Consider the following 25,204-nt stretch of genomic DNA (forward strand, 5'->3'; position numbering starts at 1 on the left):
TCGGGGGCTGAGCTGAACCCTCTTTATTGACCCGACTCGCGCCCCAGGAGCCAGCGCCCCCCGCCTGGCCCCCTCCCCATCCTCATCCCCAGGGGGCCGCGGGGGGTGTCCCACGGAGAGGTGTCAGGTCCTTGTCAGAGGGGATCCCCCACCCCATGTGGAGAAATCGGGCTCCCCTATACCGCTGAGGGGTGTTGGGGGCTCACCCGCCCCATGGGGGGTCCCCGTTCTGTGGGAAACAGGCTCCGTCCCGGGCGGAGGTGCTGGGGGCTGCCCGGTCCTGTGGAGGGGTCAGGGGAGGGTCTCATCCTATGGGGGACTCAGAGGTATCCCGTTTGGTGGGAGGGTCAGAGGGGGCCCCATCCCATGGGGAACTCAGAGGTATCCCCTGTTTGGTGGGGGGGGTCAGAGGGGGCCCCATCCCATGGGGATATCAGAGGGGTGGTTCTCGTCCCATGTGGGACTCAGAGGGGTGCCCTGTTCTGTGGGGGGTGGGGTCAGAGGGGACCCCATCCCATGGGAGACTCAGAGGTATCCCGTTTGGTGGGGGGGGTCAGAGGGGGCCCCATCCCATGGGGATATCAGAGGGGGGGGTTCTTGTCCCATGTGGGACTCAGAGGGGTACTCCGTTCGGTGAGGGGCAGGGACCCCATCCCGTGTGGAGGCGCCAGGGACTGCCCGGTCCCGTGGGGGGGCCTCAGGTGGGCTGGGTCCCCCCGCAGGGCGGGCGGCAGCAGCAGGACGCAGGCCCGCAGATCGGCACAGGCCTGGGGCAGGGTGCCCAGCATCAGCCAGCGCTCTTGCCCCGGCTGGTAGGCGTGCACCAGATGGGTGTCCCGGTAGGTCTCCTGGCTGTAACCGCCCAGCACATAAAGCTCCCCCTGCAGCACGGCCGAGGCGCCCCCCACGTGGGCCTGGGGCAGCGGGCTCAGCCGGACCCAGGCATCCGGGCCGGGGCTGTAGACTTCGCAGGCCAGTTGGTCGGTGTAGCCCCCATCGCGCCAGCGCAGGCCCCCGGCCACATAGAGTTGCCCCCCCAGAGCCTCCATGATGTGGCCAGCCCGTTCCTCCAGCATGGGGGCCAGCTGGGCTGAGGGCCCCCCCAGACCGAGCTGCAGCAGCCAGGCCCGGCACTTGCTTGAGCCGTCACAGCCCCCGGAAACGTAGATGGCGCCATCCAGGGTGCACGCAGCATGGCCGCAGAGCGGGGCAGGCAGGGGGGCGCATGGCCTGGGGGGGAGAAAAGAAAGGAAAAGAGAAAAATCAGTCAATGAAATAGAGGAAAAAGCAGAAACAAACAGCCAACCATGGCCCCCCATAGCAGCCCTACCACCACCCAGGGCAGCCCCCCATGGCATGCCCACAGCCCCTCCATAGCACCCTCCTGGCCCCTACCAGGCCTGGTGCCAATGGGACCCCAGATATCCAGGTTGTGGGTACTTTGGCTCAGCCATGCAGGGATGGAGGCCCTGGAGGGAAAAGGGGACCCAGGCGTCCAAGGGCAGGAGTAGGCACTACCCCCCTCACCTCCAGGCATCGGCAGGAGGGTCGTAGCACTGCACCCCATCCGTGCAGTAGGCATCCTCAGAGCTGCCTCCCAGGGTATAAATCCGCCCAGCCACCCCCACAGCCGGGAAGGAGCTGCGGGCACTGGGCATGTCGGCCAGGCGCTGCCAGGAGTCCTGCGCGGGGTCGTACCTGCAATGGGGTGAGGTGGGCACTCCCCATATGGATCCCATTGCCTGCCCCAGGTCCCATTCTCTGCCTCCCTGGACCGGCCAGTCCCCTGCCCAGCCCGGGCCCAATTCCCTGTCCCCTGGGCTGGCCAGCTCCCCCACTTCACCCAAGCCAGACCCAGGTCCCATTCTCCCCACCCCATCCCCCCAGTCAGCCCCTCACCCCCACCTCAGGTCCCATTCCCTGCCCCCCAAGTCCCATTTCCCCACCCACCACAGATCCCTTCTCCTGACACCAGCCAATCAGACCCCCACCCTGGGGCCTGATGGGAGCCAGCACCCCCTAGACGGGAAAGGCCCTGTGCCCCATTCCCCGCCCCCCTGTGCCAGCCTTCCTGCTCAGAGCCGAATGGGAGACGGTGCCCCCTAGATGGGAAAGGCCCTGTGCCCCATTCCCCGCCCCCCTGGGCCACCAGGCTCCCTGCTCAAAGCCGGATGGGAGCTGGCACCCCCTAGAGGCCAGCACCTGCCCCACTCACCGGAAGGCCGTGGCCAGCATGTCCCGCACCCCGTAGTAGTGCTTCCCGCCCAGCACGTAGAGCATGTTGTCCAGCACGGCGGCAGCGTGGCGGAACCGTGGCCCGTCCGGGAACTGTCCTAGTCGCCTCCACTCCACCTGCTTGACCAGCCCCACACCACTATGGAACCGGTGGGCGAACCACAGCTCGCGGGTGGGGCGGCGGGTAGCTAGGCTGGGCGCTAGCCCCTCACCCCCGCAGATCACCAGGGCCCCAGCCGGAGTGCGCACGCGGCAGGGCCCCTCGCCTGCCACTGCCGCCACCAGCAGCTGGTAGAGGCGGCCTGGCGGTGCCAGGAGGTCCACGGCTCGCACCCGGCGCAGCTCCCGCGTGCCCATCAGGGAGAAGCGGATGCAGCCCAGGACGGCCTCAGCATGGGGCAGGCGGCGGGTGCAGTCGGCATCCAGCCAGCGCAGGGCAGCTTCGAAGGCCTCCACCTCGCTGGCCACGTAGAGCTCGTCTGAGCCCAGCAGGGCCAGCAGCTCGGCCAGTGGCAGGGCCGGGAAGCCGGGGCACCGTGCCACCCCGCTGAAGTTGGCCAGGGCGTAGGCCTGGGCGGCAGTGCCCAGTGGGCGCAGGTCATAGGCACGGGCAAAGGCCAGCAGGTCCAGGCTGCGGGCCGGGCTCAGTGCCCGTTGCAGGGCCTCCAGGCAGAGTGCCAGCAGCCCCGAGGCCTGGTACTGCAGGGCGGTCTCAGCTGTGCCCAGCAGCTCGGCCCAGCTACCCGCCACTGTCCCCGAGTAGGCGAAGGGCAGCAGCAGGCGCAGGTCGGCTGGGGCCATGAGCGTGGGCAGGGGGTCAGCTCCCTGGCGTGCCTCCCGCATCCCGCTGCAGAACATGGCCCGGAAATACTCACAGCCACAGCTCAGGGCGACCCGGTGAGCTGTGGGGAGAGGTGGGAGGTCAGGCATGGAGATCCCAAAGTCACCCTCGGGCCGCCCAGCCCTGCCCCCAGTGCCGGCCACCCCAACCCTGGGCTCCTCCCTGCCAAGGGCTGCTGGTGCCCCTCATAACCGGCAGTCCCCTGCTCCCCTAGCGATGGGCTCCTTTGCAGCACTGCCAGTGCCCCTCACTCCCGACATGCAGCCCTCTGAACCCCAGCCCTGCCCCTAGTGCTGGCCACCCCAGCCCTGGGCTCCCCCCAAGCTCTGCCAGTGCCCCTCAGTCCCGATCTGCATCTCCTGCTAGCCCAGCCCTGCTGGTGCCCCTCACTCCCAACCCGCAGCCCCCTGCTAGCCCAGCCCTGCCCCCTCCCCACCTCTGCTGGTACCCCATTCACCTCGGAAGGTCTCTCCTTCAGTGGTCAGCGCTAGGTCACAGCCCACCCCGGCTCGGTACAGCTCCTCCATACCCCGCAACGTCTCCCACTGCTCCTCATCCGGGCTCCTGCCCTCCAGCCCGCCACCCATCTTCCGGCAGATCTCCACCACTCGTGGTGCACCCAGGGCCTGAGCTTCAGCCTCCAGCTCCCCGGCCGTGCCCGGCATGGCAGTGAAGGCCCCTGTATAGGCAAAATCCAGCACAGCCTCCCAGCCGCGTGGTGTGGCCAGTGGGCTCACGTCCACTTCCCTGGCAGCCCCGCACGCCAGCTGCTGGCAGAAGAAGGTGCTGACGGCAGCCAGCACCACGCCGTGGGCCTGGTACCGCTGAGCGCCGGCCAGCACTGTCATATCCACCAGCTGGCCCTGCCCGCGCAGCTCCAACGCTGCCTCGAAGAACTGCTGGGCGTGGCACTCGCTCCGCAGCTCCCAGCGTGGCTCGGGTGTGTCGCCCTCCTCGTCTGGCCCCTCAGCTGGCTCCGGCCCCTCGCCTGGCCACATCACCCTGGGGGTACCTGCCAGGAAAGGACATGAAAGGCCCTGGCCCCTGAGCCAGTCAGCCCCCGCCCTGGGGCCGGATGGGAGTTGGTGCCCCTTAGAGGGGCAGGCCTCGTGAGCCATTTGCTGCCCCCCCTGAGCCAGTCAGCCCCCGCCCTGGGGCCGGATGGGAGTTGGTGCCCCTTAGAGGGGCAGGCTTTGTGTGCCATTTGCTGCCCCCCTTGAGCCAGTCAGCGCCCACCCTGGGGCCGGATGGGAGTTGGTGCCCCTTAGAGGGGCAGGCCTCGTGCGCCATTTGCTGCCCCCCTGAGCCAGTCAGCCCCCGCCCTGGGGATGGATGGGAGTTGGTGCCCCTTAGAGGGGCAGGCCTCGTGCGCCATTTGCTGCCCCCCTGAGCCAGTCAGCCCCCGCCCTGGGGCCGGATGGGAGCCGGTGCCACCTATAGGGAACAGGCCGTTTTCCATTCTCTTTTTGCCATTCAACAGCTACTTAAGTGTGTGTGTGTGTGTGTGTGTGTGTGTGTGTGTGTGTGTGTGTGTGTGTGATTGTAACTGGGGAGGGTGTTTTTGTGGCATGTGTGCATAATTGCAGTGTGGTGTTTGTGTAACAGTTGGGGGGTTGTGAGCTGTGGGTATTGGGGACGTATTTGAGAGATTTTATGACGTCTTGTGTGCTGTGTTGGGGGGTGTCTTTGTGCTCTGGTGGTGTTGTGTGCTGAGCGGGAGTATCTGTGGTGTCTCTGTGTGTGGTTGTGAAGTGTGTGGGGGGTGATGTATGACCGTGTGGTGTCATTAACCTTCTAGTGCGTGCAGTTGTGCAGTGTGTTGCTGTGTGTGGGTATGGTGTTTGCATGTTCCTGTGTTCACTTTGTGTGAGAGTGTTTGCTGTGGATAGTTGCTGTGAAAAGTGAGAGAGCTATTGTGGTTTGTGTGTGTAGTTCCTCTCTGTTGTGTGTGTGTGTAGTTGCTGGGGGGGTTGCAGTGTGTGTGTGTGTCTAGTTGCTGCCTGTGTTGTGTGTGTAGTTGCTGGGGAGGGGCATGTAGTTGCTGGGGCGGGGGTTGCGGGGTGTGTGTGTGTGTAGTTCCTGTCTGTGTTTGTGTGTGTGTAGTTGCTGGGGGGGATTGTGGGGCGTGTATGTGTGTGTGTAATTGCTGGGAGGGGATTGTGGGGCATGTATGTGTATGTGTAATTGCTGTAGGGGGTGTTTATATAGTTGTTATCTGTGTTGTGTGTGTGTGTGTGCTTGTGTGTAGTTCCTGCTGGGGGTTCTGGTGTGTGTGTGTGTAGTTCATATCTGTGTTGTGTGTGTAGTTGCTGGGGTGTTGTGTGTGTGTATATGTGTGTGGTTGCTGTGGAGAGGGTTGCAGTGCGTGTGTGTAGTTGCTGTATCTGTGTGTCTGCATTTGCTGTGGGGTGTAGGCTTGATGCACACCCTCACCCTGTCCTTCTCCCCGTTCCAGTCCCAGAGTTCCTGCCCCACAGCCTCCCTCCCCACCCCAGCCCTGCCCCTTACCTGCTGGGGCCCGCTGTGGGGTGGGCTGTGGGATGATCCTTCCCGAGGCCTGGAGACGGGTAGCCGCAGGGGAGTGTTGGCCCCAATCCCAGGGGCTAATTATAGCTCGGTCTGGGCAGGCCAGGTTCCATGCCAGCCCACCGCATGTCCTGGGCCCCATACTGCCCTCCCCTTGGACTGCAGCCCTGCGGCCAGGGAGCTTCTGGCCAGGAGCCCTAAGCCTGGAGGCCCCTGGCTGTGGGGCATAGGTGGGATTCCTGGGAGCAGAGAGGGATGTCCTAGCCTCTGTATTGCCCCCTTCCTCCGCTGGGGATTCACCAGTGGGGAAGGACAGAAGTTTCCAGGAGCTGGTGTCTAGGAGTCCAAAGCACAAGGGCTTCAGGAGACAGATGGGGAGTGGGGCCTAGTGGTTAGAGCAGGGGGACTGGGAGCCAGGACTCCTGAGTTCTGTCTCTGCAAGGGAGTGGTGCCTAGTGGTTAGCGCTGGGAGCTGGGAGCCAGGATTCCTGGGTTTTGTCTCTGGGAGGGGAGTGATGCCTAGTGGTTAGACCCCCATGGGAGCATGATACCCCCCCCATGGGGGCTGGGCAGTGCTAGGGGATAAAGGCATTTTTCCCAGCTGAGGTAAAAAAAGTTTGTTTAAATTAGTTTTTCCATCAGAGTGTAAAGAGCCAGAATAGAACAAAGGGGGGTGGGGGAGTTCAGAATGATGGACTGGTTGGAGTGGATGTGGAAGGACAGTTGTGGGGGGGTGCAAGGTGAAATGGAATGGGAGAGGGGGTTCTAGATGGGTGGGGGGATGGCTGGATGGAGTGTATGGGATGGGGAGATGGGATGGCTGGGTGGAGGGTGGAGGATGGGGTAGGGGATGAGGGTAGAGGATGAATGGGTGGAGGATGGGGTGGCGGGTACAGGATGGGTGGGGGATGGGGTATAAGGGGTGCGGGATGAGGGGATGGGCTCGCTGGGTGGGGTGATGGGATTTGTGGGTAGGGTGCGCCTAATTTCCTGCCTCACCTACTGTCTCTGCTGGAGCCCTTTTGAGGAGGGGGTAAGAATATTTGTAGGGAGACACAAACCTACCTCATTGTCAAAGGTCCCTGTGAGGCTTGCGCCATGGGGATATGCAGGCCTGGCATTCTGCTCAGCCTGCCCTTGGAGCAGCGTGTACCCAGGAGAATCCTCCTCGGCAGTATGGGGCAAGGACAAACACCCCTCCAAGCAGGGCCCATCCCCTTTATCAGAGGGCACAAACATACACAAGCCCTGCTCGGGGGGAGGGGGTTTGTGTTGCCCCACACAACACCCCCTGCCCATCCCCCCATGGCTCCTATCCCCCACATGGCCTCCTCCTGGTGGTGATTCCCCTGGGCCTCCAGCCCAGCCCTCACTTCCCCCCAACATGCACTGGTGAGGGGTCCTCTGGCCCCTCTGCCCTGTCCTGGGCCCCTGCCCCAAGCAGAGCTGGGCGGAGTGGGCCCCAGTGGAAAGAACGCGGGGCTGATAAGCAGAGCAAACAGGGGGGCCGGGGCTGATGGAAAGTCTCGGTGTTTGGAGATGGTGGGGGGGGGAGTTAGGGGCAGGGCAGTGGGGCCGGCCAGGGGCTGCCTGGGCCGGTTCTGGAGGGCCCGGCCTGGCCTCTCAGCCTGGGCCCTTTATAAGGCAAGGAGGGGCCAGGGAGAGGGGCACAGGATTGAACTCAGGGCCAGCGGAAAGGTAGCAGGTACTGGGGGATGGGCAGGGTGGGGTAAGGGGAAGAGATTGTCTGTTCATCTGCATCTTCTGCCACCCTGAGGAAAGGGAACCCAGGAGTTCTGGCTCCCAGCTCCCTCCCCCGCAACCCCAGGCCTGGGAGGGGAGTGAGGATTAGTGGTTAGAACCAGGTGGTGATGGGGGAGTGGGAGACAGGACTCCTGGGTTCTCTCTTAGCTCTGGGAGGGGAGTGAGGTCTAGTGCTTAGAGCAGGACGAGGGGCTGGGAGCCAGGACTCCTGGGTTCTAGCCCCTATTTCACAATCTCTAAAATGGAAAGAACAACTGAGAGAGAGTGTGTGTGTGTGTGTGTGTGTCCCTGCTGCCTCCTCAGTTAGTGGGGTGGGGGGAGTTTAACCCTTTCCTGCTCCAAGTACTGGAGTCCCCCTCACCCCAGGTGGACCCGGCACCCCATGGACTCCCCGGCCTACAAGACGGTTCTGGCCTTGGGCCGGTTCAAGGTACGGAAGCTCCAGACGGGCCCCACCCTGGACAAAGGCAAGGAAGGGGCAAGCCCCCCGCCGTGCCCCCCAGCCCCATCCATTGAGGGCTCTGGCCAGGCAGGTGAGAGGGGCTCCCTCTCAGCTCCCCCAGACTACGCGACCACAATGGACGTCAGCCCCTGCTACGAGTTCTACGCCCAGTCGGCCCCCCCAGGGCGGGCCCGCAAGAGTCGCCCCTCGCTGGAGGTGCTGCGCAACGTGGTGAGCACTGGGGGTACTGTGTGGAGTAGGGAAAGGGAGGCCCAGGGGGGAGCGCTGTGCTGCAGGGAGCGGGGTCTTGGCAGGGGGCGCCGTGCTGCAGGGAGTGGGGGGCACCGTGCTGCAGGGAGCGGGGTGCTCAGCAGGGGGCGCCGTGCTGCAGGGAGCAGGGGGCTCAGCAGGGGGCACCGTGCTTCAGGGAGTGGGGGGCACCGTGCTGCAGGAAGCGGGGGGCAAAGTACTGCAGGGAGCAGGAGGCTCCGCAGGGGGTGCCATGCTGCAGGAAGCAGGGGGCTTGGCAGGGGGCACCATGCTGCCGGGAACAGGGAGCTCAGCAGGGGGTGCTGTGGTGCCGCGAACAGGACCGGGGCTTGGAAGGGGGCTCAGCAGGGGGGCTGTGTTGTAGGTAGCGCGGGGTTCAGCAAGGGGTGCCGTGTTGCAAGGTGTGGGGGGTTCAGCAGGCGGTGCCATGTTGCAAGGTGTGGGGGGCCCAGCAGGGGGTGCCGGGCTGCCGGAAACAGAGGGCTCAGCAGGGGGCACCGTGCTGCAGGGAGCAGGGAGCTCGGCAGGGGGTGCTGTGCTCCAGGGAGCGGGGGGTTCAGCAGGGGGTGCCATGTTGCAAGATGTGGGGGGTTCAGCAGGCGGTGCCGTGTTGCAAGGTGTGGGGGGCTCAGCAGGGGGTGCCGGGCTTCCAGAAACAGAGGGCTCAGCAGGGGGCACCGTGCTGCAGGGAGCGGAGAGCTCGGCAGGGGGCGCTGTGCTGCAGGGAGCGGGGGGCTTGGCAGGGGGCACCGTGCTGCCAGGAACAGGGGGCTCAGCAGGGGGTGCTGTGTTGCAAGGCATGGGGGGCTCGGCAGGGCGTGCTGTGGTGCTGGGAACAGGACCGGGGCTTGCAAGGGAAGGCCATGCTGCAGGGAGCAGGAGGCTTGGCAGGGGACACCGTGCTGCCGGGAGCGGGGGGCTTGGCAGGGGGCACCGTGCTGCCGGGAACAGGAGGCTCGGCAGGGGGTGCTGTGTTGCAAGGTGTGGGGGGCTCGGCAGGGGGTGCTGTGGTGCTGGGAACAGGATCGGGGCTTGGAAGGGGAGGCCATGCTGCAGGACACGTGGGGCTCAGCAGTGGGCGCTCTAATGCTATTTCCCCACCCACGCAGGAGGACGGGCCCGGGTTCCCTGACACTCCTGACCCTGGGGAATCCAGGGCTAAGGAGGGAGATGAGGAGGATCCAGATGCAGCAAGCCTGGAAGCGGAACCAGTCCGGTTCGGTTGGGTGACCGGCGTGATGGTAAACTGGGATCCCTCAGGGAGGGGAGGGGAGCAGGAGTCCGGTAGGTCAGTGGGGTGGGGGGGCAGGCTGGGAGCCAGGACTCCTGGGTTCCATCATCTCACCCACCTCCCTTTTCTCTCCCCAGATCCGGTGCATGCTCAACATCTGGGGCGTGATCCTATATCTCCGGCTGCCTTGGATCACAGCCCAGGCTGGGATAGGTAATGGGGGGGTGAGGGCGCCCCATGGCTAGGCCCTTCCAGCACCACCAGTGGGGTAGGAGAGAGAAGCCAGCTGGGAACTTGTGGTGGGTTCTCGGTGTTCCCCAATGGGAGCAGGAGGGTGCCCAATATCGGGGGAGTAAAGAGGGGGGCAGGGGGTGGGTTCACTCCCCAGGTCCCCATTCACCATGTTCCTCTTCTCCCCCAGGGCTGACATGGCTCATCATCCTCATGTCGACTGTAGTCACCACAATCACCGGCCTGTCCATCTCTGCCATCTCCACCAATGGCAAGGTGAAGGCAGGTGAGAGAAGGGCCCCACATCCCAGGGGCGCTGTGGGGCTAGGGAGGCGGGTTCAAACCAGGGCCGCCACACAAACAGGGTGGTCAGGGAAGCGCTCCCCTTTGGTAGCAGTAGGTGGGCTGTTATCTCAACCTGGCCAGAGGGAAGAGAGAGACAACACCCCCCCACACACACATACACGCACTGCTACACAATGAGACCCAACTGCAGAAACACACAGCTAGAGATGCACAGGTGTGTGGACACAAAATTAGCTCCAGTTCCACATAGTTAGACTAAACTACAGCCATTCACAGCGACAGACAGGGAATCACACACACAGCAGCGACTCACCTGCTGATACGTACACAGTGCTCCACACAGCTCAGCGTTACACACAGGAAATTCTGCACCCCGGAGTCGCAAAATCACAGATAGGCAACTACATGCACAAAATAACATACACACTTAGGTACACACATAGTTATACATGCAAAACTTCACACACACAGAGTCATGCACTTAAAATTATACACTTGTGCACACACACACACACACACAAACACTCAGCACAGGGCTCATCCCTTCCAGCAGGGGTTGTGGGGACTCACACACACAAGGGCTCATCTCGCCACCAGGGGGCAGCAGGGACACAAACACATACACACAGAGGTGCACACACACACACACTTTCCCCAGGGCTCTCTCAACAGCCTTGCCTGTTCCCAAGCCCCTAGACCCCCCCTTCCCTGCTGACCCCGTCTGTCTGTCTGTCTGTCTGGGCGCAGGGGGCACCTACTTCTTGATCTCGCGCAGCCTGGGCCCTGAGCTGGGCGGCTCCATCGGGCTGCTCTTCTCCTTCGCCAATGCTGTGGCTGTGGCTATGCATGTGGTGGGCTTCGCCGAGACTGTGCGCGACCTGCTGCTGGTAGGTGGGGCCTGGCCCTGAACAATAACCCTAACCTAGGAGTGAGCAAACTTTTTGGCCTGAGGGCCACACCTGGGGATGGAAATTGTATGACGGGCCAGGAATGCTCACACAGCTGGGAGTTGGGGTGCAGTCTCTGGGTGGGGCCAGAAATGAGGAGTTCAGCATGCGTGAGGAGGCTCTGGACTGGGGCACAGGTGCGGGTGGGGGAGTGAGGGCTCCAGCTGGCAGTGTAGGCTCTGGAGTGCAGGAGGGTGGGACCGTGGGGTTCGGAGAGTGGGAGGGGGATCAGGGCTGGGGTAGAGGTGCTGGGAGGGGTCAGGGGTGCAGGCTCCAGGCGGCAACAGCATGTCCCCTTTCTGGCTCCTATGTGCAGGCACGGCCAGGCAGCTGTGTGCACTGCCCCGTCTGTAGACCCCGGCCCTGCAGCTCCCATTGGTCACGGTTGCCGGCTAATGGGAGCTGCGGGGGCAGCATTTGGGGTAGGGGCAGCGTGTGGAGCCCCCTGGCTGTCCCTATGTGTAGGAGACAGAGGGAGGACATGCTGGTGCTACAGGGAGCCGTGTGGAGCCATGGCACACGCAACCCCCCGACCCCACTCCCCAGCAGGAGCTTGACGGACAGATTAAAATGTCTGAAGGGCTGGATGAGGCCCCAGGGCGCAGTTTGCCTACCCCTGCCCTAACCCCTAACCCTAAATGCTAATTCTAACCCCTAATCCTTAATGCTAAATGTTTAACCCTAACCCCAAACTCTTAATCCCTAACCCCAACACAACCCTATCTCCTAACCCTAACCCCAACCCTATCTCCTAACCCCAACCCCCAGCCCTAACCCTGAACACTAACCCTAAACCCTAACCGTAACTCTAATATCTAACCCTAACCCAATCCCTTAACCTCTAACCCTAACCCCAACCCTATCCCCTAACTCTAACCCCTCATCCTAACCCTAAACCCTAACCCTAACTCTAACCCCAACTCCTAAACCTTAACACTAACCCTAACCCCTAACTCTTGAACCTAACCTCAAACCCTTAACCCCAACTCTAACCCTAACCCCAAACCCAACCCTATCCCCTAACCCTACCCCTTACCCTAACCTTCAATGCTAATCCTAATCCCAATACCAACCCTAACCCCTAACCGTGCCTCTAATCCTAATCCCAACCCTAACCCTCACCCCAATCCTAACTCTAACCCCGAACACTGACCCTAACCCAAAACCTTCACCCTGAATGCTAACCCCAACTCCTAACTCTAAGCCCTGAAGGCTAATCCTAACTCACCATACACCTAGATCTACCCCTAGAGCTAAATCTACACTAAATCCTAACCCTCGATCTAACCCCTACTCTGACCCTAGAACTACTAACCTAACCCTTGACATCAGTCCCAACTCTAATCTTAATCCCAGCTCTAGCCTCAATCCCTAACCCACCCCTCCCTACCCACCTGTCCCTTTCTCAGCTCCACTACCCCCACCCGCCCCACCTGTCTGCTTTGAGAATGTGGCATTATCTAGAGCATGCGCCACCAGCTGTTGGTACATGGGCCCCACTGAGCCCCCAGCCATGCCCCACCCCACACCGTCCACAATCTGCCGTTGGTCTCTGTCTGCTCTCCCCGACCCACACTGGGCCCAGCTGTCCCACTTCCCATACTTGGCTCCCTCCACTCCCTTCTCTGACTCCCTGCCCTGCCCTCCCCCCTCCGGGCCCCCACAAACTCGTCTCCATATACCTGCCCCCCAGGAGTTTGACGTGGTGATGACAGACCCTGTGAATGACATCCGGATCGTGGGCGTCATCACGGTGACAGTATTGCTGGGCATCGCGCTGGCTGGCATGGAGTGGGAAGCCAAGGTACTCGGGGCGGGGCTGGGAGCCAGGACTCCTGGGTTCCATCCCCAGCTGTGGGAGGGGAGTGGGGTCTAATGGGTTAGAGCAGCGGAGGGGCTGGGAGCCAGGACCCCTGAGTTCTCAGCTCTTCTCCCTGCCTTCTTGCAGGCCCAGGTTGTCTTCTTCTTTGTCATCATGGTCTCCTTCATCAACTACTTCGTGGGCACCCTGATTCCAGCCACAGAGGAGAAAATGTCCAAAGGCTACTTCAGCTACCGAGGTAGGCCCAGTGGAACTCTCCACCACTGGAGGCCCTCTTGGGCAGTGCAGCCCCTCTTAACCTTGCCCTCTCCCTTCCTGTAGGGGACATCTTCCTGGAGAATATCGGGCCAGAGTGGCGGGGCGAATCGGGCAACTTCTTTGGCATGTTCTCCATCTTCTTCCCCTCAGCCACTGGTATCCTGGCTGGCGCCAACATCTCAGGCGACCTCAAGGTGGGCTCCTGGCCCCCCAGGTCCAGCAGGGGCTAGGGGAACTGGTTCCCCTGAGAGTTATGGGCCACAATAACCACCCCATTTAACCACCCCATTATCCTCGTTTGTAGGACCCCGCAGTGGCTATTCCCAAGGGCACCCTGCTGGCCATCTTCTGGACCACGCTCTCCTACCTGGCCATCTCAGCTACCATAGGTAACGGGGCAGGGAATGGGGGGCAGGGCTCTCTAGGGGGTGCCATACTGCAGGGAATGGACAGGGGCTCTACATCCTGGGGGAGGTCACTGAGGGATACTTGATTGCCAGGGGAGTTGCTGGGGGGGGGGGCACTAAGTCCTAGGGGGAGGTCACTCATTTCCCACATTCCCCCAGGGTCATGCGTAGTGCGTGATGCGTCCGGGAGTCTGAACGACACACTGGGCTCCCCCAACACCACGGACGGCTGCCTGGGCCTCGGGTGCGGCTACGGCTGGAACTTCACGGAGTGCGCCCAGGTTGGCACCTGCGAGTACGGGCTGGCCAACAACTACCAGGTAGGGGGGAGGAGCCAGCAGTGAGGGGGTGGGACTGAGGGAGGAGCCAGCAGTGAGGAGAGAAGCCAGCACTTAGGGGGTTGGGACTAGGGGAGGAGCCAGCAGTGTGGGGGAGGAGCCAGCACTGAGGGGATGAGACTGGGGGAGGAGCCAGTATTGAATGGGTGGAACTGGGGAACGAGCCAGCACTGAGGGGGTGGGACTGGGGAGGAGCCAACAGTGAGGGGGAGGAGCCACCACTGAAGGGGACGGAGAGCATTTGGGGCATGGGATGGGAGCTATGGGTGATGGGAGAGGCAGGCTGGGAATGTCGCTCTCTGATCCCCACTATCCTGGGGTCTGTCTCCCTCCCAGACAATGAGCATGGTGTCCGGCTTCAGTCCCCTCATCACAGCTGGGATCTTCGCCGCCACCCTCTCCTCTGCTCTGGCCTGCCTGGTCTCAGCCCCCAAGGTCTTCCAGGTGAGTCCGGGTGTCAGGGGTGGGGGCCCAACAACAGAACACCCCAGCTACAGCCTCAGTAACAACAGCACCCAAACGTACCCCTTCCATCCATACCACACCCGCAACAGCAGCCTACCAAACACCACCCTCACGAACGTGCTCTGGAATGCCCCCAAATCACCGCCAGAGACACCCCTACTTCTGAAAACCCCACCACCTCCAGTGACCCCCCCAGCCCCCAAGAGCACCCTCACTATCCCTCCAAACAAATCCTCAGTCCTCTTCTTATTCGGATCATCGCAGCCCAAACCATCTCTAACCAGCCTCCTACCTCCCACCCTGGGCCTGTGCGCCTTCTGTCACCCGTAGCTCTGCTACCACTGAACCCCCTACCTTGCCTATGCCTGTCCCCCGCAGTGCCTGTGCCAAGATAAGCTGTATCCCATCATCGGCTTCTTCGCCAAGGGCTATGGCAAGAACAACGAGCCGCTTCGGGGCTATATGCTCACTTTCATCCTGGCCATCGCCTTCATCCTCATCGGTGAGTGGGGTCACGCACCCTGCTGCGGCCAGGTGGAAGGGAACCATCTCCTCCTTGCTGTGGGATGGGAATGCGCCCCCATATTGACCCATCTCTCCATTGCACCCACAGCTGAGCTCAACACCATCGCCCCCATCATCTCCAACTTCTTCCTTTGCTCCTACGCCCTCATCAACTTCAGCTGCTTCCATGCCACAATCACCAACTCCCCAGGTACAGCAGGAACCCCAGCAGCCATAGGGGCAGGGGCAGGAAGGGCTTTGCTGAGGTGTTTAGCTGAGGTTTGTCACATCCAGCACCAGGGATCAAACCAAGCATGTGTTGAGTGCAGGGTGTCAGGCTGGGTGTCTGGCATGGGAATTCTTGAACAGAGTAGGAGGGGGCTGGTTGTGTTGAACTGGGAGGGTGAGTAGAGTGAGGTTGGATTGGATGGGTTGTGTTGGATTCTGATGATGGGGGTTGGGTTGAAAGGGATATGCTTATTGACGTAGGGTAGGGTGATGAGGGACTGAGTAGTGCAGAGTGGGTTGAGTTGGAGCTGGGTAGGCGAGAGCTGAGTTCAGTTCTAAGGGTTGCCCTGAAGGGCAGTGTTGGGTTGGAAGGGTTGGGCTGCGGTGTAGAGGTGGGTAGGAGTTGGAAGGATTGAGCTGGGTTGAGTTGGAGGAGTTGTGCAGGAAGGAGAGTTGAGTTGGAGATGGGTAGAATACAGTTGGACTGAGCTGAAAGGGTGTTGGGTTGAGCAGAGAGTTGGAGGAGCTGCATAGGGTCGAGCAGGTTGGGTTGGAGGAGTTGGGCAGTGTAGGGTTGAGTTGGGTTGCAGGAGTTGGGCAGTGTAGGGTTGAGTTGGGTTGCAGGAGCTGGGCAGCGTAAGGTTGAGTTGGGTTGCACAAGCTGGGTGGAATAGAGTTGAGTTGGAGGAGCTGGGCAGTGTAGGATTGAGTTGGGTTGCAAGAGCTGGGTGGTGGAGGGTTGAGTTGGGTTGCAGGAGCTGGGTGGAGTAGGGTTGAGTTGGGTTGGAGGAGCCGGGTGGTGTAGGGTTGAGTTGGGTTGCAGGAGCTGGGCAGCGTAGGGTTGAGTTGGGTTGCACAAGCTGGGTGGAATAGAGTTGAGTTGGAGGAGCTGGGCAGTGTAGGATTGAGTTGGGTTGCAAGAGCTGGGTGGTGGAGGGTTGAGTTGGGTTGCAGGAGCTGGGTGGAGTAGAGTTGAGTTGGGTTGCAGGAGCCGGGTGGAGTAGGGTTGAATTGGGTTGCACAAGCCGGGTGGAATAGAGTTGAGTTGGAGGAGCTGGGCAGTGTAGGATTGAGCTGGGTTGCAGGAGCCAGGCGGCGGAGGGTTGAGTTGAGTTGCAGGAGTCAGGCGGTGTAGGGCTGAGCCTTTCAAGCTGAAAAGGCTGAGCTGGGCAGGGTGGTTACTGTTGCCCTGGCCATGTGGGGAGATAGGTTGGGTTGTGGGGGGTCTGACACATGGGTCTGGGCACAGCCTTTCACTCTCCCTCCTCCCAGGCTGGCGACCTTCTTTTCGCTACTTCAGCAAGTGGAGCGCCCTCTTTGGGGCCGTGGTCTCCGTGGTCATCATGTTCCTGCTGACCTGGTGGGCGGCCCTCATCGTGGTGGGCATTATCCTGGTCAGCTTGGCCTACGTCAGCTACAAGAAGCCAGGTAAGGGAGGCGCCGGGGCGGTGGGAGGGGACGGGGAGACCTGGGGGGCACCCAGACCAAACAAGCTTTCCTCTGCGTCCCTGCATCCTCTTCATTCTCCCCTCAGATGTCAACTGGGGCTCCTCTGTGCAGGCCGGGACCTACAGCATGGCCCTGTCCTACTCTGTCAGCCTCACCCAAGTGGAGGAGCATGTCAAGAACTTCCGGTAGGCCTGGCTGGCTGAAAGCAGGGAGGGCTGGGAGCCAGGACTCCTGGGTTCCATGCCTGGCTCTGGGAGCAGAGTGGGGTCCAGTGGTTAGAATGGGGGGTGCCGGGCTCTATAACTGATTCTGAGAATGCTTGGGCATTAGGGGCAGCACTGTCTCTGTGGGGAGAGCACCCCCCTTTGGACTGTTCCAACTCTCTCTCTCTTCCAGCCCCCAGTGTCTGGTGCTGACGGGTCCCCCCAGCTTCCGGCCAGCTCTGGTGGATTTCGTCAGCGCCTTCACCAAGGGGGTCAGCCTCATGATCTGTGGGAACGTGGCTGGAGTGAGTACGGGGATGCCGAGGGGGGCCTCAAGGAGCCTGGGATCCTGCCCCCTAACCCTCCCCTTGCCTCTCCCAGCTGCAGGATACCCCAGGGGACAGCGACTCAGAGGAGCACGTCAAGTGGCTGAGCAGGCGCAAGGTGCGATCCTTCTACACCCTCATCACGGCCCCAGACCTGCGCAGCGGAGCCCGCAGCCTCATGCAGGTGTGTGAGTGTCCGTTCCAGCGCCCTCTGCTGGAGGGGCTGAGCCCTGCTCTGTGTGTGTGTGTGTGTGTCTGAGTCTGTCCCAGCGCCCTCTGCTGGAGGGGCTGAGCCCTGCACTGTGTGTGTGTGTTCCAGCGCCCTCTGCTGGAGGAGCTGAGCCCTGCTCTGTGTGTGTGTGTGTGTGTGTGTGTGTGTGTCTGTCTGTCTGTCCCAGCGCCCTCTGCTGGAGGGGCTGAGCCCTGCACTGTGTGTGTGTGTTCCAGCACCCTCTGCTGGAGGAGCTGAGCCCTGCTCTGTGTGTGTGTGTGTGTGTGTGTGTCTGTCTGACTGTCTGTCTGTCCCAGTGCCCTCTGCTGGAGGGGCTGAGCCCTGCTCTTTGTGTGTGTGTGTGTGTGTGTGTGTGTGTGTGTGTGTGTCTGTCCCAGCGCCCTCTGCTGGAGGGGCTGAGCCCTGCACTGTGTGTGTGTGTTCCAGCGCCCTCTGCTGGAGGGGCTGAGCCCTGCTCTGTGTGTGTGTGTGTGTGTCCCAGCGCCCTCTGCTGGAGGGGTTGAGCCTTGCAACTGTGTGTGTGTGTGTGTGTGTGTGTGTGTGTGTGTGTGTCCCAGCGCCCTCTGCTGGAGGAGCTGAGCCCTGCTCTGTGTGTGTGTGTGTTTCTGTCCCAGTGCTCTCTGCTGCAGGGGCTGAGCCCTGCTCTGTGTGTGTGTGTGTGTGTGTGTCCCAGCACCCTCTGCTGGAGGAGCTGAGCCCTACTCTGTGTGTGTCTGTGTGTTTCTGTCCCAGTGCTCTGCTGGAGGGGCTGAGCCCTGTTCTGTGTGTGTGTGTGTTTGTTTCTGTCCCAGTGCTCTGCTGGAGGGGCTGAGCCTTGCTGTGTGTGTGTGTGTGTGTGTGTGTGTGTGTGTGTCCCAGTGCCCTCTGCTGGAGGGGCTGAGCCCTGCTCTGTGTGTGCGTGTGTGTGTGTGTGTCCATCCCAGCACCCTCTGCTGGAGGGGCTGAGCCCTGCACTGTGTGTGTGTGTGTGTGTGTGTGTCCCAGCACCCTCTGCTGGAGGAGCTGAGCCCTGCTCTGTGTGTGTGTGTGTGTTTCTGTCCCAGAGCTCTGCTGGAGGGGCTGAGCCCTGCTCTGTGTGTGTGTGTGTGTTTCTGTCCCAGCGCTCTCTGCTGGAGGGACTGAGCCCTGCACTCTGTGTGTGTGTGTGTGCGTGCGTGCGTGCGCACTCACGCACTGCCCCTGCTGGAGGGGCTGAGCCCTGCTTTGTGTGCTGCCCCTGCTGGAGCAGATGAGCACTGTGCTGTGCATGTACCGCCCTGCCGCCTAGTGAGTGCAACCTGCCATGCTGCGCTGTGTCATCCCCCCAGCACTGCCCCAGCCTCATCGACGATTTTCCCCAGGTGTGCGGGCTGGGGCGTCTCAAACCCAACACGATTGTGCTGGGCTACAAGCAGAACTGGCAGACGGACTCACCCCACAACCTGGAGAACTACGTGGCCACCATCCAGTAAGGGGGCTGGGCTGGGGGGGCAGCAGTGGGGTAGGGGGCTGGGGTGGATGCCCCGGAGCAGGGGGAAGCAATGGGGTTGGCGGCATCTCTGGAGGTGGGGAGACTCCCTGGGGGACAGCACCTCCTTTCTGGCACCTCCCAGGCAGTACCAGGGCTGAAGGCCCTTGGGTGGCCTGGGATCCCCCCCGGCAGTACCCCCTGACCCCCCTCTGTGCCCCCAGTGACGCATTCGACGGCCGGGCCGGGGTGTGCGTGCTGAGAATGAAGGACGGACTGGATGTGTCACGGATGGTGCGGGCCTATGGTAAGTATGGGGGGTGGGCTGGGGGAGGGCAGATGGACACAGACCCATGGACATGCCTGGGCCTGCCAGTAGGGGGCAGCAGTGACCTCCAGCAGTGCTCGCTGCCTGCCCCATTCCCTGGGAGGTGGCTGTGCAGCTGGGTGTGGCCAGGGGGCTGCCCTCAGCTATCTAATCCCCTTCTCCCCAGTGAACCCCGTGTTTGAGGACCCTGAGGCAGTGCTGCAGGGAGAGAAGCTGAGACAGGAGCTGGGCAATGCAGGTGAGGGGGGGGGCAGGGATGAGGGGCTGCTGGGAGCAGAGAGGGGTGTGGGTAGGGGGTCAGAGACTGAAGCAGCTGGGGGCAGGGGCTGGGCAGCGAGGGAGGGGGCTGTGGGTGGCAGCCAGGGGCATTAGGCCCATGCCAGGCCAAGGGAGCCCTGGGGGGGGTGGGGGGATGCCATCCTGCCCCGAACCTAGGGGTTGCCCTGCCCCACCTGCCCCATGTGCCCACAGGCAGCAGCGTGAAGGTGCTGGGCGCGGACGAGCTCACTGAGACCCACTTCCAGGCCCAGCAGAAGAGGGGATGTGTGGACGTCTACTGGCTCTTTGACGATGGGGGTGCGTGTCCCCCAGCCCACCCTCCACCCCTGGCAGCTCCCCCACCAGCCCCCCTCCCCTGGCAGCTCCCCAGCCCACCCCGCATCCCTGTCCAGGGCCGGCTCCAGGCACCGACGCCCCAAGCAGGTGCTTGGGGTGGCCAACGGAGGGGGGCGGCACGTCCAGCTCTTCGGCGGTGGGTCCCTCAGTCCCTCTCGGAAGGAAGGACCTGCTGCCGAACAACGAAGCAGCGATGGTAGAGCTGTCGCCGAAGTGCCGCCCATTCTGCCCCCCCCCCCCGCCCACACTGTTTGGGGCAGAAAAACCGCTGGAGCCAGCCCTGCCCCTGGCAGTTCCCCTACCAGCCCCCTTGCCTCTGCCAGCCCCCCAACCTCCTCCCTCCATCAGCCCCCTCCTCTGGCAGCTCCTCTACCAGCCCCCTCGCCTCTGCCAGCCCCCCAACCTCCTCCCTCCATCAGCCCCCTCCCCTGGCAGCTCCTCTACCAGCCCCCTCGCCTCTGCCAGCCCCCCAACCTCCTCCCTCCATCAGCCCCCACACCGTCAGCCACTCCACCAGCCCCCTCACCTCTGACAGCCCCCTAACCTCCTCCCTCCATCCAACCGCCACCCCATCAAGCCCCTCCGTCCACCAGCTCCCTCTCCCTACAGCCCCCCTCCCCTGCCAGCATCCCCCCCTCAACCCCCAACCTCTGCCAGCCCCCGCCCACCCCTGGGAAGCCTCCCATCTCTCCTCCAGCCCTCTCCCGTCCTGCCAGCCCCCTAACCTCCTCCCTCCATCAGCCCCCATCCCCTGGCAGCTCCCCTACCAGCTCCCATCTCTTCCCCTACCAGCTCCCATCTCTTCTCCAGCCCTCTCCTGTCCTGCCAGCCCCCTAACCTCCTCCCTCCATCAGCCCCCCTCCCCTGGCAGCTCCCCTACCAGCTCCCATCTCTCCTCCAGCCCTCTCCCGTCCTGCCAGCCCCCTAACCTCCTCCCTCCATCAGCCCCCCTCCCCTGGCAGCTCCCCTACCAGCTCCCATCTCTCCTCCAGCCCTCTCCCGTCCTGCCAGCCCCCTAACCTCCTCCCTCCATCAGCCCCCCTCCCCTGGCAGCTCCCCTACCAGCTCCCATCTCTCCTCCAGCCCTCTCCCCTCCTGGCAGCCCCCTAACCTCCTCCCTCCATCAGCCCCCCTCCCCTGGCAGCTCCCCTACCAGCTCCCATCTCTCCTCCAGCCCTCTCCCCTCCTGGCAGCCCCCCACCCGTCACTGCTGGCGGCTCCCGCCGCCCCTGACACCGTCTCCCCGCAGGGCTCACCCTGCTGGTCCCCTACCTGCTGAGCCGCCGCAAGCGCTGGAGACGCTGCCGCGTCCGGGTCTTCGTCAGCGGCCACCTGGGCAGTGCGGAGCAGCAGCGCCAGGAGTGAGGGCCCCCGAATTCCTCCCACCCCTGCCCCCTCCCGCGGGCCCCCGCATCCCTCCCACCCCTCTGACCCCTCCCACGGGCCCCCGCATCGCTCCCACCCCTCCCCCCTCCTGCGGGCCCCCGAATTCCTCCCACCCCTGCCCCCTTCCACGGGCCCCCGCATCCCTCCCGCCCCTGCCCCCTCCCGCGGGCCCCCAAATTCCTCCCACAGGCCCCCCGCATCCCTCCCGCCCCTCTGAACCCTCCCACGGGCCCCCAAATTTCTCCCAACCCTCCCCCCTCCTGCGGGCCCCCGCATCCCTCCCGCCCCTCTGACCCCTCCCGCGGGCCCCCCAAATTCCTCCCACCCCTGCCTCTCCTGCAGGCCCCCTGCATCCCTCCCGCCCCTCTGACCCCTCCCGCGGGCCCCCCAAATTCCTCCCACCCCTGCCTCTCCTGCAGGCCCCCTGCATCCCTCCCGCCCCTCTGACCCCTCCCGCGGGCCCCCCAAATTCCTCCCGCCCCTCTGCCCCCTCCCATGGGCCCCCGCATCCCTCCCGCCCCACTGACCTTTCCCACGGGCCTCCTGCCCCTGCCCCCTCCTGCGGGCCCCCAAATTCCTCCCACAGGCCCCCCACATCCCTCCCGCCCCTCTGAACCCTCCCACGGGCCCCCCAAATTCCTCCCACTCCTACTCCCTCCCGGGGGCCCCCCGCATCCCTCCCGCCCCTCTGACCCCTCCCACGGGCCCCCCAAATTCCTCCCACCCCTGCCTCTCCTGCAGGCCCCCCGCATCCCTCCCGCCCCTCTGACCCCTCCCACGGGCCCCCCAAATTCCTCCCACCCTTGCCTCTCCTGCAGGCCCCCCGCATCCCTCCAGCCCCTCTGCCCCCTCCTGCAGGTCCCCGCATCCCTCCTGCCCCTCCCCCTCCCACGGGCCTCCAAATTCCTCCCACCGCTGCCCCCTCCCCTGGGCCCCTGCATCCCTCCTGCCTCTCTGCCCACTCCTGCGGGCCCCCTGAAATCCCACCCACCCCTCTCCTCCCTCCCACGGGCCCACTGAATTCCCAGCCGCCCGTCTCCCCCATCCCATGGGCCCCCGCATTCCCACTCGCCCCTCTCCCCCCTCCCACGGGCTCTCTGAATTCCCACCCACCCCTCCCCCTTCCCGTGGGCCCCTCCATTCCTCCTGCCCCTCTTCTCCCTCCTACGGCCCCCCTGAATTCCCACTGCCCCTCTGCCCCCACCTGCGGGCCCCCGCATTCCCACTCGCCTCTCTCTCCCCTCCCGCGGGCCCCCCTGAATTCCCACCCATCCCTCTCCCCCCTCCCGTGGGCCCCCGCATTCCCTCTTGCCCCTCTCCTCCCTCCCGCAGGGCCCCGCATTCCTCCCACTCCTCTACCCCCTCCCATGGGCCCCCTGAATTCCCACCCACCCCCTCCCCCTTCCCACTTGGCCCCTGCATTCCTCCCGCCCCTCTCCCTCCTCCCACGGGCCCCCTGAATTCCCTCCCACCCCTCTCCCCCCTCCCATGGGCCCTCGCATTCCCACCCACCTGCTGGCCCTGCCACTCCTCCCTCCCGTGGGCCCCACAGATTCCCACCCACATTCCCCCTCCACCCACGGGCCACGCCGCTCCCCCCCTCCAGTGGGCCCATCACTCCCGCTCTGCCCCACAGGATCCAGTTGCTGCTCAGCAAGTTCCGCCTGGGTTTCAGCGAGGTGCTGGTGCTGCCCCACGCGGCCTGGCAGCCGGAGGAGAGCAGGTGAGTCCCCCCCGCCTCCGATAGCAATTCCCCACCCCCACTTGTTGGGGGGGGCCTCAGGCCTGCCCCCATTCCCCAGGCTCCCCACTACCTGGAGGTGGGGCACCAGGCCCAGTCCCAGTCCCGGGGCCTAAAAGAACCCCTGAAATGGACCCCACCGCCCTGGCACCACCACCACAGTGAAGGATCCCTACAGCTGTCTGGGTGAGGAAAATAGAACCCAGGAGTCCTGGCTCCCAGCCCCCACCCTAGAGGAGACAGGTACCACCCTAGACTGCCTAGCCCTCTGGATGGGGCCAGCTGTCCTCAGCCCTGTGCTCTGCCCCCAGCCTGAAGGAGTTTGAGGACCTGGTGGCTCCGTTCCGGCTCAATGAGGGGCAGCGCAGCCCTGAGGCCACACAGGCCCTGCGGAGGGAGACACCCTGGAAGGTGTCAGATGAGGATCTGCGGGTCTACAGGAAAAAGGTGAGATCGGACGCCTGGGTCCTAGCCTGGCTCTGGTAGAGGACCGGGGATCTACTGATTGGAGCCGGAGATTGGGAGCCAGGACTCCTGGGGGTTGGGCACTGGACACACCACAACCTCCTCTCACTCTTCCCCCACAGTCGGAGCAGCAGGTCCGACTCCATGAAATCCTGCAGGAGAATTCCCGGAACGCCGCCCTGATCGTCATGTGAGTGCAGGCCCCATCCCCACGCGGGACAGCGCTGTCGGTCTGCGTGATCTTGGCACTGTCTCACTGCAGTACCAGGGATGGGGAAGAGACCCCCTGCGAGTCATAGGCAGGGGGGGGCTAGTGGGTAGAGCAGGTGGGGGGGGGGGCGGGCCTGGCCTGTATGCGTCAGTGCAGCAGAAGGAACAAACCGTAGGGGAAGGGCTGTGCCCTGGGATCCCTGGCTGTGGGGGGAGTGATCATTGCCCTGGGGGATTGCTCCATGGCCCTGCCCTGGGGCACAGGGTAGGGGCAGCCGGTATCAAGCAGAGTGCCCCGGGGGTCGGTCCTGGGGCTGGTTTTGTTCACCATCTTTATTAATGACCTGGATGATGGGACAAGGGCAGAGTGCTGCACTTAGGACGGAAGAATCCCATGCACCACTACAGGCTGGGGACCCACTGGCTAAGCAGTTCTGCAGAAAAGGACCTGGGGATTACAGTGGACGGGAAGCTGGATATGAGTCAGCAGTGTGCCCTTGTTGCCAAGGCCAATGACATATTGGGCTGTAGTAGTAGGAGCATTGCCAGCAGATTGAGGGAAGTGATTATTCCCCTCTAGGCAGCACTGGTGAGGCCACAGCTGGAGTACTGGGTCCAGTTTTGGTTCCCCCCACTACAGAAGGGATGTGGACAAATTGGAGAGTCCAGCAGAGGGCAATGAAAATGATCAGGGGAGTAGGGCGCATGACTTTTGAGGAGAGGCTGAGGGACCTGGGGTTATTTAGTCTGCAGAAGAGAAGAGTGAGGGGGGGTTGATAGCTGCTTTCAACTACCTGAAGGGGGTTTCTATAGAGCAGGGTTTCTCAAACAGGAGTCGCCACTTGTGTAGGGAAAGCCTCCGGTGGGCTGCGCCCGTGTGTTTACCTGCCCCCTCCACAGCTCCGACCGATCACTGCTCCAGGCCAGTAAGTCCCTCGGCCTGCACCGCTTCCCACAGCCCAGCAGCAATCTGTGCCCAGTGGGAGCTGCTATCGGCCAGACCTGTGGACAGGGCAGGTAAACACACCGGCCCGGCCCGCCAGGGGCTTTCCCTACACAAGCAGCAACCCATTTGAGAAACCCTGCCATAGAGGATGGCTCTCAGCTGTTCTCAGTGGTACCTGATGACAGAACAAGGAGTAATGGTCTCAAGTTGCAGTGAGGGAGGTTTAGATATTAGGTTTGGATATTAGGAAACACTATTCCACTAGGAGGGTGGTGAAGCACTGGAATGGGTTACCTAGGGAGGTGGTAGAATCTCCATCCTTAGAGGTTTTTAAGGCCTGGCTTGACAAAGCCCTGGCTGGGATGATTTAGTTGGTGTTGGTCCTGCTTTGAGCAGGGGTTGGACTAGATGACCTCCTGAGGTCCCTTCCAACCGTGATATTCTATGAGCCCTCTGACCCTGCCCTGGGGGTGGGGGGGATAGGAGCCCTCAGAGGTAGCTCCATGCCCCTCCACTGACCCCCATCCCTCCCTGCAGGAGCCTGCCTGTGGTGCGCAAGGGGACCTGTCCCAGCGCCCTCTACATGGCCTGGCTGGAGACCCTGTCCAGGGATCTGCGCCCACCTGTTGCCTTCATCCGGGGCAACCAGCAGGATGCTCTGACCTTCTACTGCCAGTAGGGGGCGCTGCAGGCTTAGCCCGAGGGAGTAGCCTGGAAACCTGGGTTCTTTCCCCAGCAGTGGAGCAGCAGCCCCAGCCCAGCTGGACGGATCGTGGCCCCCAGCTGGGCAGGGGGCTGATGCTGGTGCTGCCATCTCTGCACGCTCAACTGTCCCCTCTGACATTGCCGTGGGGAATTGGACACCTGGGCCACGGCCTGTTGTGCTCTGCCCCTGCCGGGGGGTAGCGCCCACCGCGCTGCATTGTAAATATTAAATATTGTTATTTACACAGCACCTGACACCTTGTCAATTGACCCCCCCCAGCCCTGCCAGTGCCCCTCACTCCTGACCCACAGCCCCATCTAACCCAGCCTTATCCC

General features: G+C 63.1%; 2 protein-coding genes across 3 annotated transcripts; one reads left to right on the top strand and one right to left on the bottom strand.

Annotated features, from left to right (window-relative positions):
• Positions 1-97: 97 nt before the first annotated feature.
• KLHL33 (kelch like family member 33) lies at positions 98-5,659 on the bottom strand. 2 transcript variants are annotated; one of them, XM_030539524.1, is made up of 5 exons: positions 5,585-5,659; positions 3,534-4,088; positions 2,216-3,137; positions 1,528-1,698; positions 98-1,230 (listed from the first exon to the last, which is right to left on the bottom strand). In XM_030539524.1, the coding sequence occupies exons 2-5, from the start codon at positions 4,072-4,074 to the stop codon at positions 582-584; spliced, it is 2,283 nt and encodes a 760-aa protein (XP_030395384.1). In that variant the 5' UTR covers positions 4,075-4,088; positions 5,585-5,659; the 3' UTR covers positions 98-581. The 2 variants fall into 2 exon arrangements, with proteins under 2 accessions (XP_030395384.1, XP_030395385.1); XM_030539525.1 differs by lacking the exon at positions 1,528-1,698.
• A 3,630-nt stretch (positions 5,660-9,289) lies between these two features.
• Positions 9,290-25,094, top strand: LOC115637942 (solute carrier family 12 member 3-like). The gene is made up of 25 exons (XM_030539535.1): positions 9,290-9,319; positions 9,447-9,522; positions 9,731-9,826; positions 10,594-10,733; positions 12,487-12,597; positions 12,742-12,853; positions 12,937-13,067; positions 13,178-13,262; positions 13,440-13,600; positions 13,955-14,062; positions 14,462-14,585; positions 14,697-14,798; positions 16,088-16,243; positions 16,350-16,449; positions 16,661-16,772; positions 16,849-16,977; positions 18,366-18,472; positions 18,697-18,779; positions 18,967-19,038; positions 19,272-19,376; positions 20,665-20,776; positions 22,438-22,524; positions 22,854-22,989; positions 23,130-23,197; positions 24,701-25,094. Exons 1-25 carry the CDS (start codon positions 9,317-9,319, stop codon positions 24,840-24,842), a joined length of 2,658 nt encoding a protein of 885 aa, XP_030395395.1. The 5' UTR covers positions 9,290-9,316; the 3' UTR covers positions 24,843-25,094.
• Positions 25,095-25,204: the final 110 nt, after the last annotated feature.

Source organism: Gopherus evgoodei, chromosome 21, assembly GCF_007399415.2.
Source record: "Gopherus evgoodei ecotype Sinaloan lineage chromosome 21, rGopEvg1_v1.p, whole genome shotgun sequence".
Lineage (NCBI taxonomy): Eukaryota > Metazoa > Chordata > Testudines > Testudinidae > Gopherus > Gopherus evgoodei.

What these genes read in the sequence shown, in the direction of transcription:
- KLHL33 (XM_030539524.1), bottom strand. Translation starts at nt 4,074, where the DNA reads ATGTGGCCAGGCGAGGGGCCGGAGCCAGCTGAGGGGCCAGACGAGGAG. An exon ending in ATGCTGGCCACGGCCTTCCG is followed by an intron (nt 1,699 to 2,215) that starts GTGAGTGGGGCA and finishes ACCCCATTGCAG; the next exon opens with GTACGACCCCGCGCAGGACT. An exon ending in CCTCCTGCCGATGCCTGGAG is followed by an intron (nt 1,231 to 1,527) that starts GTGAGGGGGGTA and finishes TCTCCCCCCCAG; the next exon opens with GCCATGCGCCCCCCTGCCTG.
- LOC115637942 (XM_030539535.1), top strand. An exon ending in CAATGGCAAGGTGAAGGCAG is followed by an intron (nt 9,827 to 10,593) that starts GTGAGAGAAGGG and finishes GTCTGGGCGCAG; the next exon opens with GGGGCACCTACTTCTTGATC. An exon ending in AACTACGTGGCCACCATCCA is followed by an intron (nt 18,473 to 18,696) that starts GTAAGGGGGCTG and finishes CTGTGCCCCCAG; the next exon opens with TGACGCATTCGACGGCCGGG.